General features: G+C 53.7%; 1 protein-coding gene across 1 annotated transcript; it reads left to right on the top strand.

Moving 5' to 3' along the window:
* Window positions 1-279: 279 nt before the first annotated feature.
* Window positions 280-5,391, top strand: WFIKKN2 (WAP, follistatin/kazal, immunoglobulin, kunitz and netrin domain containing 2). The gene is made up of 2 exons (XM_029212646.1): window positions 280-1,146; window positions 3,725-5,391. The coding sequence occupies exons 1-2, from the start codon at window positions 943-945 to the stop codon at window positions 5,243-5,245; spliced, it is 1,725 nt and encodes a 574-aa protein (XP_029068479.1). The 5' UTR covers window positions 280-942; the 3' UTR covers window positions 5,246-5,391.
* The last annotated feature ends 11,291 nt before the right edge of the window (window positions 5,392-16,682 follow it).

Below are 16,682 nucleotides of genomic sequence, written 5' to 3'. Positions count from 1 at the left end.
CGGGAGTGTGTCAGTCGAGCAGTAGGAATGTGATTCGTCCCCGAGCCGGGGGAGCCGGAGCATATCTGGTATGTGTCTCTGGAATGATTTGGGGAAAATTCCCCGAAGTTGGAACTTGAGATGCAAACTGCCGGGACAGAGAGATAGGGAGCTGTCCGCGCGCCCCCCACCCTGGGACCTGGTGCTGGGGTGGGAGTCAGCTTACACAGCACACAGGCTGCTCAGGCCCGCCCTGGAATGGCCGTGAACTTGTTGTTTTTCCACGTCATTTGCTCTCAGATGCACTATCGGGCCGGCGATGCTAACCCTGCGGCTGCAGGTCCCTCCTTGTAACAAGCGAGTGTGTGTTCTTCGGAGGTGGCCAAGGGGAGGAGGGGGCCCGGCCGAGAGGTGGGGGGAAGGGAAGCAAGCCTCTTCGTGCAGTACAGTGAGCTTGCGTGTCCCGGAGCCAGCTCCCCCCAAAGCACATGCCATTTCTGGCCCCTGAAGGGGTTAAAGGCCTCCTGGAGTCAAAAACAAGCAGGTGTCCCACCGTGCCAGATACGCCGCCTAAACTGCTTCCAGCTTTTTTTTCCTCTTCTGCAACAAGTCTGTGATCAGCCCCAGGACAGAGGAGCCGGCAGCCTGCCTGTGACAGGCGTCAGGTTAGCTTGCTCCCAGTCGGGTGGCGCGCCCAGGACATAAATCCAGGCTCTGGCCCCTGTGCAGCTCCTCTCCCTGCACACTCCGGAGAGGGAGCCCTCTTCATCTGAGGCTGCACAGCCCGGCGGGCTCCACGGACCTGGCGGAGGCAGCCTCGGCAGCTGCAGCCCTAGCAGCGGCGAGGAGGCCCGCTGGGGTGGGCAGGGCAGGTGTCTGCAGCCCCCCGAGGAGCACAAGGCCCTGGGGGCCCCAGCCCTGGCGCCGTCTCAGGGGAGGTCTCTGGGCGCCGCAGACCCCACCATGCGGGCCCCGGGGTGCTGCTGTTCCCGGTCCTGCTGGGGACAGATGGCAGCGCTGCTGCTGCTGCTGCTGGGGGCGCCCCCGCGAGGCCTGGCACTGCCTCCCATCCGATACTCTCATGCTGGCATCTGCCCCAACGACATGAACCCCAACCTCTGGGTGGATGCCCAGAGCACCTGCAAGCGGGAGTGTGAGACGGACCAGGTGAGTGTGAATCCGGAAGCCTGAGACAGGCCACGTGGTCTTGTTAGCGAGGGAGAGTGGGAGCTGGGTGGTGGGAACGACTTGGAACGTGAAGGAGCCCAGCCCCGGGCCACATGGAGATAAACAGGGTGTGATGTCTGTCTAACTTCGAGGCCTGGAAGAAGAGGTGGGCGTGATGTCAGAGTTTCTCAGGGGCTGGGAATCTTCGGATTCCTGGTCTCATGTCTGCTGAGGGCTGCTCTGAGCCAGCACTATGCCAGGCACATCAGAGAGACTGGCGTGACCCACCCGCGGCCTGTCGACAGGTGAGAATGGAACTCAGGACCCTGCAATAGGCAGAGCAAGACTCCATGGCCAGGGAGGGGAGGGTGGGCCTGCACCCCGCAGCCATCTGACCACAGAGCTGAGGCTTCATCCGGCCTCTGGGCCACTTCCCCGGGGGTTTGGACCCTGACCCTGAGATCAGAGCAGGCTGATGGGGAGGGTGGGCAGGAGTGGATCTGAACAGACTCTCTGGGTGTCCGTAGGGGGCACGTAGACTAGGTTTCAACCTGCCAAATCCCTCGCGCCTCCCAGCACTCAGGGCAGGCCTGGTTCTAGGGCAATTCCCTCCCAGCTCCTGAGCCCAAGGGCTGTTCCTGTCACTTCCCCATGGGGTGAAGCGCCTGTTGGTACCTGACACCTGCCTGGGCAGAGGTACGTCCTGCCAGTCTGGCAGCTCCTGGGGCTCGGGCTGGGTTGGTCATCACCAGGGACCATGGGAGACCATGATGCTCCCTCTGCCGAATGCATGTAACCTACGAGAGCATAGGCTGGCCCTGGGGAGAGCGGCCTCTCCCTCACAGTGCCCACGGGACGATCCAGGCCTCTCACTGGCAGGAGCAGTGGCAGAGCCGAGGGAAAGGAAGGTAAGGACTAGGGAGGGGTGGCAGAGCGTCCCCATCCGGCTGAGGTCGTGCTGTTTGTTGGCCACATTTGCGGGCAAGGCTGTTTCACTGGCACAGGCTGGCCTGATAAATCAGGTGTGGCTCGGAGACAGTGAGACTCTGGCTGATTCTGTGTGTCTTGGGGAGAAGGCACCTCCATGGGGCTGGGGATATGGACAGCCTATGGGTATGTTCTGAGCCCTTAAGCAAAAACTGTTCTAAAAATTCCCTCCAGGTTTTCTGTGCCCAGAAATACCTTCCCCTGGTCCCCAGGGACCCAGGCTTTCCTGGACCTCTGAGTCCTGAAGGAGCTTCCGGGGCCAGAGTCTTTAAGGAATTGAAGGGCCCTCCGGCAAGGAGCAGGTTCTCTGCTACTCAGCCCCCTCTTCCTCTCACCCTCTCACTGGGTCCCTCTCCCGCAGACCCCAGCTCTGAGATCTGTCCATCCCTGTCCCAGAGCCTCCCTGGTGTGGCCTAGAAGCCTATGCCAAGCAAGGGCTGCAAAACAAAGTCCCCATTCTGAGCCGAGAGGGGAAAACAGTAAACAAGTCGGGCAGGCAGGCTCCACGTAGCCCTTAGTTGATGTGGAATGTCGCAGGGGCTGAAGGGAAAGTTGGAGCCGCACGAGGCCAGCCCTGGTGGTGAGCAGCTCCCAGAGCCACGAGCAGGGCTCAGGATTAGGGGCATTGCCCACATCCCAGCAAAAACACCACGTGAAATCCTTGTTTGTGTCGGCCCCAGAGCGTGTTGCTAATTTTGAGGAATTAAACTAATGCCGTATGTGGATCCACAGAGAATCAGAGGGAATTACACAGCCTGGCAAGTCCTCGCTGATGGCCTTGCTGACCTTTGCCACACAAAGGGACTTTTTTTCCCCGTGGATTTCCCCGTGCAATGTCCCACAGGTTGGAACTGGCACAGCCCACAGTGGCCAGACCTGGTGTCCTGGGCCTGTCCTGCCTGCCCTTCCTCTAGGCTTTGGATGAACACGGGCCAGCATCAGAGCTGCCGTTCCTAATGTGTATGTGGACAGCCTTGAATAGCTGTCCCTGTGGTGTCCGACTTTTCCTTCTTAGCGTTTGGCCAGGGCGTCCCCATTGGAAGAGACAAAAAAAGGCAGGCTCGTTTGTTCCAGTCGACACCTCATGGCGGTAACGATATGATGTAGAAGAAAAATACCTCATCAGAGTCCCATCCACCTGGAGCTTGAAGCCCTTTCCCACCACTTCCCAGCTCTGTGGACTTGAGCGGCTCCTCTCTTAGTTTCTGCACCCTCATCTCATCTCATGGTGGTAGGAAGACTTTCCCTCTTACAGTATGTGACCTTCCTCTTCCCACACTGCTAGCTGTGTGACCTTGGGCAAGTTACCTAGTCTCTCTGTGCCTCCGTGATCATTACCTGGGAAGTGAGAATGATGGTTGTACCCATTGTGATGAGCATTAGATAAGCTGACAGATATAAATGTTCTTAGAAGAAGGCTGGGCAAATAGTGGGTGAATACATTAGCTATTAGTATTATCGAAATGGTTTTCTCATGGTAGGTGAGCACCTATTAGTTCCCTTCCCTGGAGACCATGGGGGAGGGTGGGGGGAAGCCTGTGTTCTCTTCCTTCTCCTCCTTGCTCAGACCTCTCCATCTGGCTCTCCCCAGGAGTGTGAGACCTATGAGAAGTGCTGCCCCAACGTGTGTGGGACCAAGAGCTGTGTGGCGGCCCGCTACATGGACGTGAAGGGGAAGAAGGGCCCCGTGGGCATGCCCAAGGAGGCCACGTGCGACCATTTCATGTGTCTGCAGCAGGGCTCCGAATGTGACATCTGGGACGGCCAGCCCGTGTGCAAGTGCAGAGACCGTTGTGAGAAGGAGCCCAGTTTCACCTGTGCCTCCGACGGCCTCACCTACTATAACCGCTGCTACATGGACGCCGAGGCCTGCTCCAAGGGCATCACACTGGCTGTCGTCACCTGCCGCTATCACTTCACCTGGCCCAACACCAGCCCCCCACCACCCGAAACCACCGTGCACCCCACCACGGCCCCCCCAGAGACCCCTGGGCTGGACACAGCGGCCCCAGCTCTGCTCAACTACCCCGCGCACCAGTCGGTCACTGTGGGTGAGACAGTGAGCTTCCTTTGTGATGTGGTGGGCCGGCCCCGGCCCGAGATCACCTGGGAGAAGCAGCTGGAGGATCGGGAGAACGTGGTCATGAGGCCCAACCACGTGCGCGGCAACGTGGTGGTCACCAACATCGCCCAGCTGGTCATCTACAGCGCCCAGCCCCAGGACGCCGGCATCTACACCTGCACGGCCCGCAACGCCGCCGGCGTCCTGCGTGCTGACTTCCCGCTGTCGGTGGTCCGGGGGGGTCGGCCTTCGGCCACCGAGGAGAGCAGCCCGAACGGCACAGCCTTCCCCGCAGCCGAGTGCCTGAAGCCCCCTGACAGTGAGGACTGCGGCGAGGAGCAGACCCGCTGGTACTTCGACGCCCAGGCCAACAGCTGCCTGACCTTCACCTTCGGCCACTGCCACCGCAACCGCAACCACTTTGAGACCTACGAGGCCTGCATGCTGGCCTGCGTGAGCGGGCCGCTGGCCGTGTGCAGCCTGCCCCCCCTGCAGGGGCCCTGCAAGGCCTACGAGCCCCGCTGGGCCTACAACAGCCAGACGGGCCAGTGCCAGTCCTTTGTCTACGGCGGCTGCGAGGGCAACGGCAACAACTTTGAGAGCCGCGAGGCCTGCGAGGAGTCCTGCCCCTTCCCTCGGGGGAACCAGCGCTGCCGGGCCTGCAAGCCAAGGCAGAAGCTCGTCACCAGCTTCTGTCGGAGCGACTTTGTCATCTTGGGCCGAGTCTCTGAGCTGACAGAGGAGCCCGACTCAGGTCGCGCCCTGGTGACTGTGGACGAGGTCCTAAAGGATGAGAAGATGGGCCTCAAGTTCCTGGGCCGGGAGCCGCTGGAGGTCACTCTGCTCCATGTGGACTGGACCTGCCCCTGCCCCAACGTGACGGTGGGCGAGACGCCGCTCATCATCATGGGTGAGGTGGACGGCGGCATGGCCATGCTGCGGCCCGACAGCTTCGTGGGGGCCTCGAGCACCCGGCGGGTTCGGAAGCTGCGCGAGGTCACGCACAAGAAAACCTGTGACGTCCTCAAGGAGTTCCCAGGCTTGCAGTGAGGCCCTCCGCCCCTCCCCAGTCCTGTCCCTGACCTTCCTCCATTGACCCATCCCCAGCACCCCTCAGTCAGCAAACTGGGCAAGGTCAGATTAGATGGTCTTAGGCCAGCAGGGGAATATCAATCAACGCATCCGAAAAAAGCCACCGCATGGACATCTATACACGACCAAGTGTAAAACAGACAGCTAGTGGGAAGCAGCCGCATAGCACAGGGAGATCAGCTCGGTGCTTTGTGTCCACCTAGAGGGGTGGGATAGGGAGGGTGGGAGGGACACGCAAGAGGGAGGAGATACGGGGATATATGTATTGCTGACTCACTTTGTTACACAGCAGAAACTAACACACCATTGTAAAGCAATTATACTCCAATAAAGATGTTAAAAAAAAGAAAAGAAAAGAAGAAAGCCACCCGAGGGTCTTAGACCAACTTCTATTCTTTGAATTCAATAAAGAGGGGGTGTCTTTTTAGCTGTGGGGGACAAAAGGAGAAGTCAACAGACACCTGCAGGTTATTCCTAACGAACAGTCTGCTCTGGCCTTCTTAGCTTCTCTTGGCTGGCCACTCCCTCCCCTGGTTCTCCCAGCCTCCCTGCCCCTAGCCAACCTCTCAGCCAGGATTCTAGAGATGGAGGCTGCACGATGGTCACAGGAGTAGTAGAATGAATTGGTTTGCAAAAGAAGTAGGTGGGGATGGAAAGGAGGGCCCAGGAACTGATGGGACAAATTTCCCACAGCCCCCCAGAGCGCTATGAGCAGAAACCACTTCATGGGGGGATTGTAGGAAGTGAGAATCGGGAGGCTTGCCCTGAGTGGAGGCTGCCAGGCGGGTGCCTTTGGGTGGTGGTCAGCCTGTGCTTCGGTGAAGTTGGCCTGGCAGTCTCTGAGGCCACCACAGCACATGTGGTGAAGGACACATGTTCCTCATGTTTCTTCTCCCTTGGCTTTATTGATTGGTTTATTAATTGTTGATTTATTGATTCAGTTCTGTTCAATCCAACTCAGTGGACATTTTCCGGATACTTACTGGGTGCCAGATGCTAGGACCACAGAGAGATGTTAGTCACTGCCCAGCTCATAGCAAATGAACACAAATGTCCAGACCCCAGGGCTCCCCCAGAAGCAGACCAATGGCTGGCTCTCCTCGCTGTCAAAAATCCCATTTTTAACAGACAGCGTGCTTTCAGCTGCCTCTGGCTTCCTTGGACATAAAGCAGATAGAAGCCCCAGGATCTGTTTTGGTGGGAAGAGAAATAAAGGAAGAGGAAAAGCAGGCAGGGGAGGGGGTTGGTGAAGGAATAAGAAAGGAGGGAAGAGGGGAGGCAGGCCTGGGAAGGAAAAGGAATGTTGCTCGATGCTCCCATCTGGTGGTGGCCTTGGGAGCCGCAGGGACCCGGAGAGAGGCTCTGGGTGTGGCCTGGGAGGGCTGGTTGGGTGTGCGGCAGCTTGTCGGTGACTTCTGTTTCTGGACTTCCTGTGCAGGTCTGCCACCACACCACTAGGTAAAGTTTTGGGGAAACCCACCGTCAGCTCTTCCTCTACCCCCATTCCCTCCTCAGCCCTTCATTCTGCCCATGCCCCTCCATGGCTGAAGAAGGTCTTTGTGGGGCATTTTTGTTTCTTCCTCAAATGTAGGGGGAAAGATACCAATTAAAAGCTCCGAGTATCAACAGCCCTTCTTGTGTGGTTCGTTTGGGCTAATGTGGGTGGGACGGGGGGGTGGGTAGTGTCGTTTCTTTGGTGACCTGGGGGTGGGCGGGGGGGGGGGGGGGGGGGGGGGGGGGGTTAGTCTGTCCACCTGGATCCTGTTTAGGTGATAACGGGACTTCTTACTGTGGCGCCAACCCCAGCTCTGTACATTAGACGCAGGAGAGCTGAGGCCAGAGAGGCCAGGTAACTCACCCAGGAACACGGGCAGGAAGGCACAGGGTGTAGGCCCAGGTGTTCTGCCTCGTATCTCGGTCCCCTGCCCCATCACAACAGCACGGTGGGCCAGGGCAGACTCCAGACCCCAACGCTGATGGTCAGTTCAGGGGCATGAAGGTGGAAGAGACAGGAGTGGGCAGGGGGCCATGCTGCTGTCCTGCTGTTGCTCCCTAGGGGGCCTCTGGGTGAGGCTTCGTCCCAAAGCCCTGGGTGCTCAGAGCACGCGGCTGCGTTCCCAGGCTGAGGTAGCAGCACCTTTGGTGCCAGGGGTTCCTGGCTGCTCCCCTCCCCGGAGATGTGTTCAGGAGTTTTCAGCCAGGGCGTGCTCCCAGCTTGTCTGTTCCCTAGGCTGGGAGCCAGCTAAGCACGAGGGACACCTGACCCCTGTCCACTTCCCTGGTCTTCCCGGGCCATAGCCCCAAGGAGGAATCCAGGCCCAGCCCAGCCCAGCCGGGGTCAATCCCTCCTTAGAGATAATTCCCTGCAATAAGGAGGGGCCAGGATGGAGAAGACAAGCTCCTCCCTGAGAGAGAAGAGAGGCCAGAGGAGTGGGAGCTTCTCAAGTCACCACTGGGAAAATGCTGAGCACAGAACTTAAACAAGAAGGTGTGAGCAACCAGCCACAGGCCCTGCCCCTCTCAGGTCCAGGAACCAGGGAGTGATTCCTTACCTTTCCTCAGAGTGGGGACACACTGTTGCACCTGCTTCTAGGCTGAGGTGCCCCAATAAGTAGCACATCACCTTAGAGCCCGAGGGGGCAAGTGTCCACATGCCAGCACCCGTCACCTCCCCTCTTCCCTCCACTTGCATAGATGTGAGGCTGAGCCCTGTGACTACTTGGCGGAGGTGTGAGGCTCAGGGCATCTGATCTCAGGCACTGGCCACACACAGCTGCAGACTTGGGGTCCCTGTCACACTCCATCCCCAGCTTGGCAGGGTGGGAAGGCCCAGCCTGTGGAGTCAGACACACCTAGGGCTGAATTTGGGCTCTGACACATATCTGCCATCTCTCTGAGCCTCAGTTTCCTCATCTGTAAGACAGAGCACTTCCTGGAGACTTGGGGTGCTTGACCCTATTAACTGTGTCAAACTGAAAAGCCTAGGAAACAGAACCTGGCACAGATGGCTGCCCCTGGGCCCCCTCTGCGCCCTCAGCAGCTCCCTGGCTGAGAGCAGTCCCCCAGGACTGCTCTCCTCCCCTCGCCCTTCCATCCAGACCTCAGGTTTCACAGGCTCAGTGACCACGCAGCTTCAAATGTTGTGTTCTGCTGCTCGGAATACATCCCAAACTGACCACCCCGCATAGGTTGATTTGGGATTTGGAAAATATGGGTACTTGGGGAAAGGGTGATATAGTATCAATGATCGTTGTGGACCTGCCACATGGCGTTTATTTTCTGTCCTTGAAACCAAGTCTGTGCTTCTCTCTGTCACCGAGGCCTTACGTAGTAACTGGCTTCTGGGAGGTGCTGAGTGCAGGCTGAACTGAATTCCCAGGGCCTGGTTGCCAGGTGACCTAGGGAGGCCCAGCCTACCCAGTCTGGGAGATTTGGCCCCAGGATATAGGGGGATTGAGCCCTCCTTCCGGTCGAGGTCAGACTCACCTGCTTTCCTGTCGCTGGATGCTCGCTCCTCCCCTGCTCGCATCTGTTGTCTCCCTCTCTCCACCTCTACCCCAGCTCTCTGTCTGCCTTCAGAGGCTCGTTCTGGTGCCGGCTGTCTCCAGACCAGCTCTGAGGCCTCCGCTTGGAGGAGGACAAGACAGGGGCAGGACGGCTTGGCTTTTTCCACCCTCTGAGTCCCCCAGCCCCTCCAGCCTCCAACGACACACTGCCCCATAGTCTGATGTCACCCCTGGACAGTGGGGCCAGAGAGCAGGGACCGGGGGCGGAACCTGATGAGTGAAGGGGGCGAATAAATACAGCTACATGGCGATTTCCTGAGGACTGCGCCCTGTGTCCCACCATCCTGCTATAGCATCAGCGTTGAGTGGGCGCTTACTGCAGGGCAGATGTCATCAGCTCTTGTCATCTCCGTCACGCCTGTGGGAGACAGAATGCTCTTTTGTAGGTGGGAAAACTGAGGCTAGAGGAGATGAGAAGCTTGTCCAAGATCACCCAGCCGCTAAGTGGCAGAGCCGAGATTTGAACCTAAGCAGTCTGACTTCTAGGGTCTTAATGCTCATGCTATGCTATTTCTCCCAGCATGTCACACACACACACACACACACACACACACACACACACACACACACGCACGCGGCTCTGGGCTGGGCAGTGTGGAATCCCATCAGGACCCCAAATGTCTCCAAAGCGCCTGTCTTCCGTCAGCCACACGCACACCACCCCATGCTTATGGGGTGACGTGTCACATGGTATTTCTATCACACACGTGAGCAGTCATGGCCTAGATTCCTGAGCCTGCTCATCCTTCAAGACTCAGCTCCTTGGGGAGCCTCCGCTGTGCCCAGGCCACACACTCTTCTCCAAGTCTCCATCTCCCTCTGCACTTGCACTGATACCCGGCCAGAGCCACCGCTTAGGGCTCTGGGAGGCCTGTGGGCCCAGCTTGCAGAGATACAGGGGGATTCGCTGGATGAACAAATGGTCCCGGGACCAAGGGTCGCGCGGTGCACTGGAGACCACAGGGCTGTGAAGGGCTCCTTTGGGGTCTTCCTTCCTTTTGCCCACCTCCACTTCCTGATACTCTCTCCTTCTCCTTCCACCTCCCCAAGGAGTCTGAAGTCTCCCGCCTGCTCTGGGAGTGTGTGATTAATATAGGCAGGATGGAGGATAGGGTTCCTGGGTCCTATTCTTGGCTGTGGCCTCATTCTGGAATGTGCCCTGAGGTCAAGTGACACTCAAGCTGTCAGGAGGAAGGAAGCCTAACCCTCTAGCTAGCACTGCCCTGAGGGAGCGGGTAGGGCAGGCAGGTGGGCAGTCCACCACCCTCTCCTTCCCGCCTCTCTGGCTCCTATTTCTGGGTTGGGCTGGAGTCCCTGTGTCCCACCCCAGCTTACCCCAGGACGTGAAACTCTGATATCCAGGTCTCCAGCAACACCCTGGACACCCAGACAAGGGGAGAATAGGCTGCATCTCCAATGCTTCCTGGACTGGACCCTCCCAGAGGTAGGGTCTCTTTCCAGCACGTCTGTTGGGGTGAGGTGAGGTACTTGGGTGTGTCTCTTGTCCTTTTCAAGTCTTCAGGATACGGCTAGAGACCTGGCAGGATGAAGATATACCCACCCTGATCATTTGTTTTCTGTCTTGGTGTGAGGGACACACCCAGTTCTAGCAGAGGATGGTGACAGTTTTGTCTCCTTTCTGTGTGAACAGCCAGGAAGTAGAGACAGGGCCTGGGGAAGTGGTGAGGAACCCCAGCAGGGGAGGAGCACAGTGCCAGAAGAGAGCGGATGGGCATTTCAGGGTGAACAACTCTTTTTTTTTTTTAAGTTTCCAGGTTCTGCTAATGCTGCTCTCCTGGGACCACATTTATTTTGGCCGCACCGTGGGGCTTGTGGGATCTCAGTTCCCTGACCAGGGATCAAAGCCAGGCTCCTGGCAGTGAAAGCGCTGAGTCCTAACCACCGGACTGCCAGGGAATTCCCGAGTGTGAACAACTCTGATCAGGCACTTTACAAAATGTTGTCCAGTTTAATCCTCACAACCTTCTCTCAGCTGCATCTTTTACTCTTTCACCGTGTGATAGACCCCTAGGCAGCAATGTTCAGGAGGGCCTTGTTCACAGCACAAGGCATGACCATAGAGGGTTTCAACAGATGTTTGTGGAGTGAATGAATGACTGAATGAAGCAAGCCCTACAGACCTTATGGAGGAAGAGATGACCTCAGAGGTATTATTGTCCCTGTTTTATAGATGCTGCCTCTGAATCTAAATGTTTAAAGGAAACTTGCCCAAGGTCATAAGGCTAATAAATGCAAGAGCCAGGATTCAAACCTAGGTCTGACTTTAGTGGCCATATTCTTTCCAGGGTAACATATATATTTTAACCATTTCAGCTAAAGCCTGAGGGCCCCAAATGGCCGTTCCCCGCCTGAACATCCATAACCACCTTTTCTAACTGGTCCCTGACCTCCAGGAGTGCCAAGGCTGTACAGAAAGTCACAAAGCTGCACCCTCCAATAGTTAGTATTGAACTCATGTAAGTAAATTCATAGGAAATCAAATGTTTAAATTCAGTTCCTCAGCCCCCCTAGCTATAGTCCAAGTGTCACATTTCATGTAACTTAGTGGCTACCATATTGAACAACACAGACATAGAATATTTCCATCATCACAGAAAATTCTGTTGGATAGCCCTGTCACAAAGGATTAAACCGTTAATTCTTGTTTTCTCTGGTAGAGATCTTGTGTAAGGGTGCGGGCCCTGACTCTACGCTCCTGCCCTGCCAAGGACTCCAGGAATTCCTGTTCCTGGTTTTGGTCTCATGGATCCTACTGCCACAAGGGCTTTTGGAATTGCCCTACTGTCTCTAGACTCTAATCTCAGCCTCAGAAAAATCCCCTCATCTCTTCTCCCAGAAGGCTTCTGTTAAGCCTTCTTGCAAATAAAGTTCTTGATGGCCTCTCTCAATATCCCAGATTTCCTAAAGAGGTACACAAATGAGTACATACACACCAAGACCCAACAGTTGTGGCACTCAGGGGAAGATGAGTTTACCAAACTTTTAGCTAAGTATGACAGAGAGGGGCTGCTGATGGGAGGGAGACAGTAGGGGCTACAGGTCAAATCCTCTCATGGCATGGCACAGCGCCCACGACAATTGTGAAAGTGCTGTCACTAGTGGGCCAGGTGATCCACAGCTCTTCAGAGACGTCTGTGGAAGTGCTGAGTAAAGGGCTAAGAATTAATTTGTTTGTTATGGTCATTGCTGAAGACTTTACAGAGAGGCACCAGATGTTTTAGGCCTTAAGGCCCCCAAATTTCCCTGGTATATAGGGTGAGTGGCCGTGAGGAAAGGCCAGAGTCATGGCAGAGCATGGGCTCTTGAGTCAAACTACCTGGGCTCAAATACTGGCTCTGTGACTTTGGGTACGTTAACCTCTCGTGCCTCAGCATCTTCATCTATAAAACGGAATAATAATGGTTTTCATAGTGCCTCTCCAGTAGTAGTCAGCCCTGGGCCTGATTGCTCCAGCTGGTTGGGAATAATTGCTGTTGCATATTCCCACCTGTAGCTGGAAAGAACCAGATGAGAACAGGTTCCTCTCCCCAAAGCTGCTCTTGGACAGCAAAGTAAGAACAGATGCAGTCTCCTTTGCTGACAAAGGAAGAGTCCAGGATAAGGGTAGCCAGAAAGGAGAGAAGCCAGAGGAAGGGAAAGAGAGGCACACACTCTGGGTTGGGTGGTTGGAAGCAAGCGGAGACAAGTGTAGTAATGAGGTAGAGATGGTTCATACCTCCAAGTGTAGAGCTGAGTTCTTTTTTTAAATTTTTATTTTATTATATTTTTATTTTTGGCTGTGTTGGGTCTTCGTTGCTGCATGCAGGCTTTCTCTAGTTGCGGCGAGCGGGCACTGCTCTTCGTTGCCGTGCGTGGGCTTATTGCGGTGGCTTCTCTTGTTGTGGAGCATGGGCTCTAGGTGCGCAGGCTTCAGTAGTTGTGGCACGTGGGCTCAGTAAGTAGTTGTGGCGCGAGGGCTCAGTAGTTGTGGCTCGTGGGCTCTAGAGCGCAGGCTCAGTAGTTGTGGCGCACAGGCTTAGTTGCTCCGCGGCATGTGGGATCTTCCTAGACAAGGGCTCAAACCCATGTCCCCTGCGTTGGCAACTGCGCCACCAGGGAAGTCCCTGGAGCTGAGTTCTTACCCTTTATTTCAAGCACCACTCCCCATCTCAATGCACCAAAAAGGCCAACAGAATAAAAGGGGAAACAGCCTCAGAGTTTTGGTGTGACCAGTAACTCAGACTCAAAGTAATCCTCTCAGTCATCACAACCAACAATTTCACCCTGTGACCCTAATAAGAGGAAAAGCTGGTGTTCATGGATGAGCGGAATGCAGCTTCAGTGAGACTTACACAGATGGCAACCCATCCCCATCTCCGGCCTCATGGAAGATACCCACTCTTTACCACCTAGATGCCCTGATGGCAGGGTTAATAATTTTCATTACTAATAGCCTGCAGCACCTAATATGCGCTCAACATACACTATCTCATTGAATATTTACACACCTGTGGTGTGTATGTCATTCACCTCCATTTAATATTCTCTCCATTTCAGAGATGATGTAACTGAGGCTCAGAGAGATTGAATAATTTGCCTAGGGCCCCTGGCCAAGCAGGAATCCAAGCTTAGGTTGGTCTATGTGACTCCAAATCCCATGTATTTAACCACATGTATAAGATATTCCACCACAGATTCAAGAACAGTGAAGTACAGTTTTCTCTTCTGCTTCCTCCTTTCTCCCTGCTAATCCACCAGGAAGTTTCACTGCGTAGAATTCTTATGAAAAGGCATGTTTAAGGCCAGCTGACCTCCCCTAAATATGCTGGTCACATGCCCTTAAGGCTAAGCCACAGGCCGAGAGACAGAACGAGATGGGGATGCAAGTCCCTCTCACAGAAGAGTCGAGAGAGGTCAGGTTATCCCCTGTGGGGAAGAGGATTACGCTCAATGCTTCATGTCCCTTACACGGTCCTCACACTAAATGTAACAAGCAGGCTTTCTCAGATAAGAAATCTGAGGCTGAATAAGTTTAACGGGGCACAGCTACACAAGGGTGAGTTTGGGATTCAATTCGAAGTCTGACCCCAAGGCCCATACTCTTTTCCTGTACAGAGTTACCAGGAGTAATTTTACTTGGAGGCTTAATGAAACCCCTACACTGCTATAGAACATTCTTGCTTAGTTCTTAGCAGTTACTAAGGAGTCTGGAGACAAACTTGTTGTGCCTAGGCGTCTATCCCTACTGGTGAAGTTGGTGTGAGACAGGGATCAGACACTGATGTTTTCTGTTCCAATGCAAGATCCACGTCTCATAAAGAACAGTGATGCTCTCTGAACAGTCCCAGGTCACGTGAAGGGGCTTGGCCAGCGTGTGGCAGTATTTTCAGTAGATGACAGAGTGCTCAGCCGCAAGGGAAACTTAGAGGAGACTCTAGAAAAGCATTGCTCAGGGAAAGTGACCCAGGGGAAAAGGTATTTGTGGCTGTCAATTTCTTGCTTAGATGTTACAAAGCTTCCCTGCCAAAGTCCTTTTTTTGATTTATGCTCAAACTGGAAGATATTATAAGCATCGAAAAAGCCAAACTGGAAAGCTGAACAGCTGAGCTCTGAAAAGATAGTAACCTTGGCCAGAAGTAGAATGTGGTGATGGGTACCGCAAGTGGGAGTGAGCTGTGGGTGTCTGAATTTCTGCAGTGAACACACACACACAGATTCCACCGACACCAACTTCTGGAAGGGCACCATCTGCTGTGAACCCTGATAATTACAAAAACAGAAAGAGGTTTTGTCTCTAAAGGTAGGAAAACAAATGAGATGACCCCTAGAGGGAGCTTCTAGCCTGAGGAGGTTTTTAAGATAAGCATTTAAACTGAAACGGATAGGAACTGGAGCTGCCCCTCCTGTACTTCCCCTCCCTCACTACCACTACTTCTTCCTTGGAATTCTTCCCTGACCTCCTCATCCCACCCCTGGGTCTCATGAATAAAGAAATTCTAAACCACCTCTCTTTCACAATATTTCTGTTCAGAGCTTGGAGCAATGAAAAAAAAATTACAATGTCCCAAAGGCAGCTTTTCCTGGGAGTGATGGACTGGAAGCAGGGACAGATTTCCTCTGCTTTTTTTTTCCCCTAAGAGTTATAGCACTAAGTCTCCCACTGTGGACACGTCAGACGAAGAAAAAGAACCAGGACCAAGTTTTTCCTCCACGGCAGCTGGGAATTTGAGAGAGCCCATGCTTCCCCAGGTGACCCATTCTTCATAACTTGATTACCCTTCCCCAGTCTAGAACCCCTCATGTGGACATGATCTCTCCCTTTCTTTGTTCATACCTCCGTATTCTCCTGTGTATGATTATTTCGGTGTGTGTTATCGTTTGCTAGAGTGTAAGCCATTGGAAAGGTCCTAAAGGTTTATATACGTCATCACCAGCTCCTAACCTAGTAGATGGTCAATAAATGTGTTAAGGGGGTGAACACAGGGGCTGTTGTAAATGCTACCTCACTTTGTTTGATACAATTTAGGGACTTGAATGGAATCTGACCCTCGAGTCAACCTGACCATTTTGCTATCTATCATAAGGACTAGCAAAGCCCAGGACCAAAGACTTCAGGTGCGTGAAATGTCTCGAGTTACTTCTCAGAGAATCTGAGCACCCAGACAGCAGTAGGAAGTGGGTACATAAAACTAGCCCATGAACTGCAAACTCTTATAACCCACTCCCCATTGTGTTTCTGCAGCATATTTCCCTTTCCTAACTGTGCCGGGCAAAGGCTGATATTAACACGATTTTGGAGTTGCTGAGCAAACGACCACTTACAGGGCCAGGCTAGGTGTGTGGGGAGGGAAATGACACAAAGTGCAGTTTATAGATACTGTCTCCTATGTAACCAGGTGTGGCTCTTTCATAAAGCCTTCCTACGGAGGTCAAAGGAGCAGTGCAATGGTTAAGGATCGTGGACTTTGGAAACAGAATCCCACAATTCAAATCCTGACTCTACGGGGGGTAACTATGTCACAAACTCTGCTTCCCTCTGTAAATGAGGGAAATAGCATAACCTTCCGAGGCTTCTTATGAAACTTAAGTGAGCTAAAATGTACAAATGCTTAGAACAGTATTTTGCACACAGTACATACTATGAAATGTTGACGGTTATTATTGAGCTTCCGAGGTTGGTTATTGCCTCTGGACTCCACAAGACTTTTGATAATATTAAAATCATCGTCATTCAGATAGATAGCATGTAAGGTACTGGTGCAGCTATCTACCCACTGTCAAAGCCTGGAAGAAAACTCATAATCATCAGGAAAGTGTGGTGTGCCTGGACTAGGAAACTTGTCCTGTGTCTCCAAACTTCTGCAAAGCATCCATCGGGGAAACGATCTCCAGGATGAGTTCCACGGCTCACACACACAGGCTCCCTCCTCTACCCTTCTTTCACCTTTCCCACACGTGAAGGAAGGGCAGATAGAGGAGACATACCCTAATCTCCTTTCTACCTGCTACCAGACTCTTCTCCTCTGGTAGAGGCTCTTGGGGAGATAAGGTCTTACCTTTGTCTCTCTGTTCCTTTTACACAGAACCCGAAAAGTTCTTTGAACTTTTGTAGCTCGGATAATAAACAAGAGTCTCCTTCCAAAAAACATTTCTTCCTAAATTACAAAAAAAAAAAAAAAGTTTCCTGCCTTTCTTCCAATCTATTTTCCAACCTATTGTAAGATTCAAAAAGATGAAATTTCTCCAGGCAAAACCCTTTATAGCCTTGTGAAAACCGGGTTGTTCTCAAAGTCTTTAGTTAAAGGGCCTCTGGTGACACCTTAGTTTCT

This window comes from Monodon monoceros, unplaced genomic scaffold, assembly GCF_005190385.1.
Source record: "Monodon monoceros isolate NGI ecotype Baffin Bay Population unplaced genomic scaffold, NGI_Narwhal_1 Super_Scaffold_9, whole genome shotgun sequence".
NCBI lineage: Eukaryota > Metazoa > Chordata > Mammalia > Artiodactyla > Monodontidae > Monodon > Monodon monoceros.
This window is presented reverse-complemented; position numbering and strand designations above follow the sequence as displayed.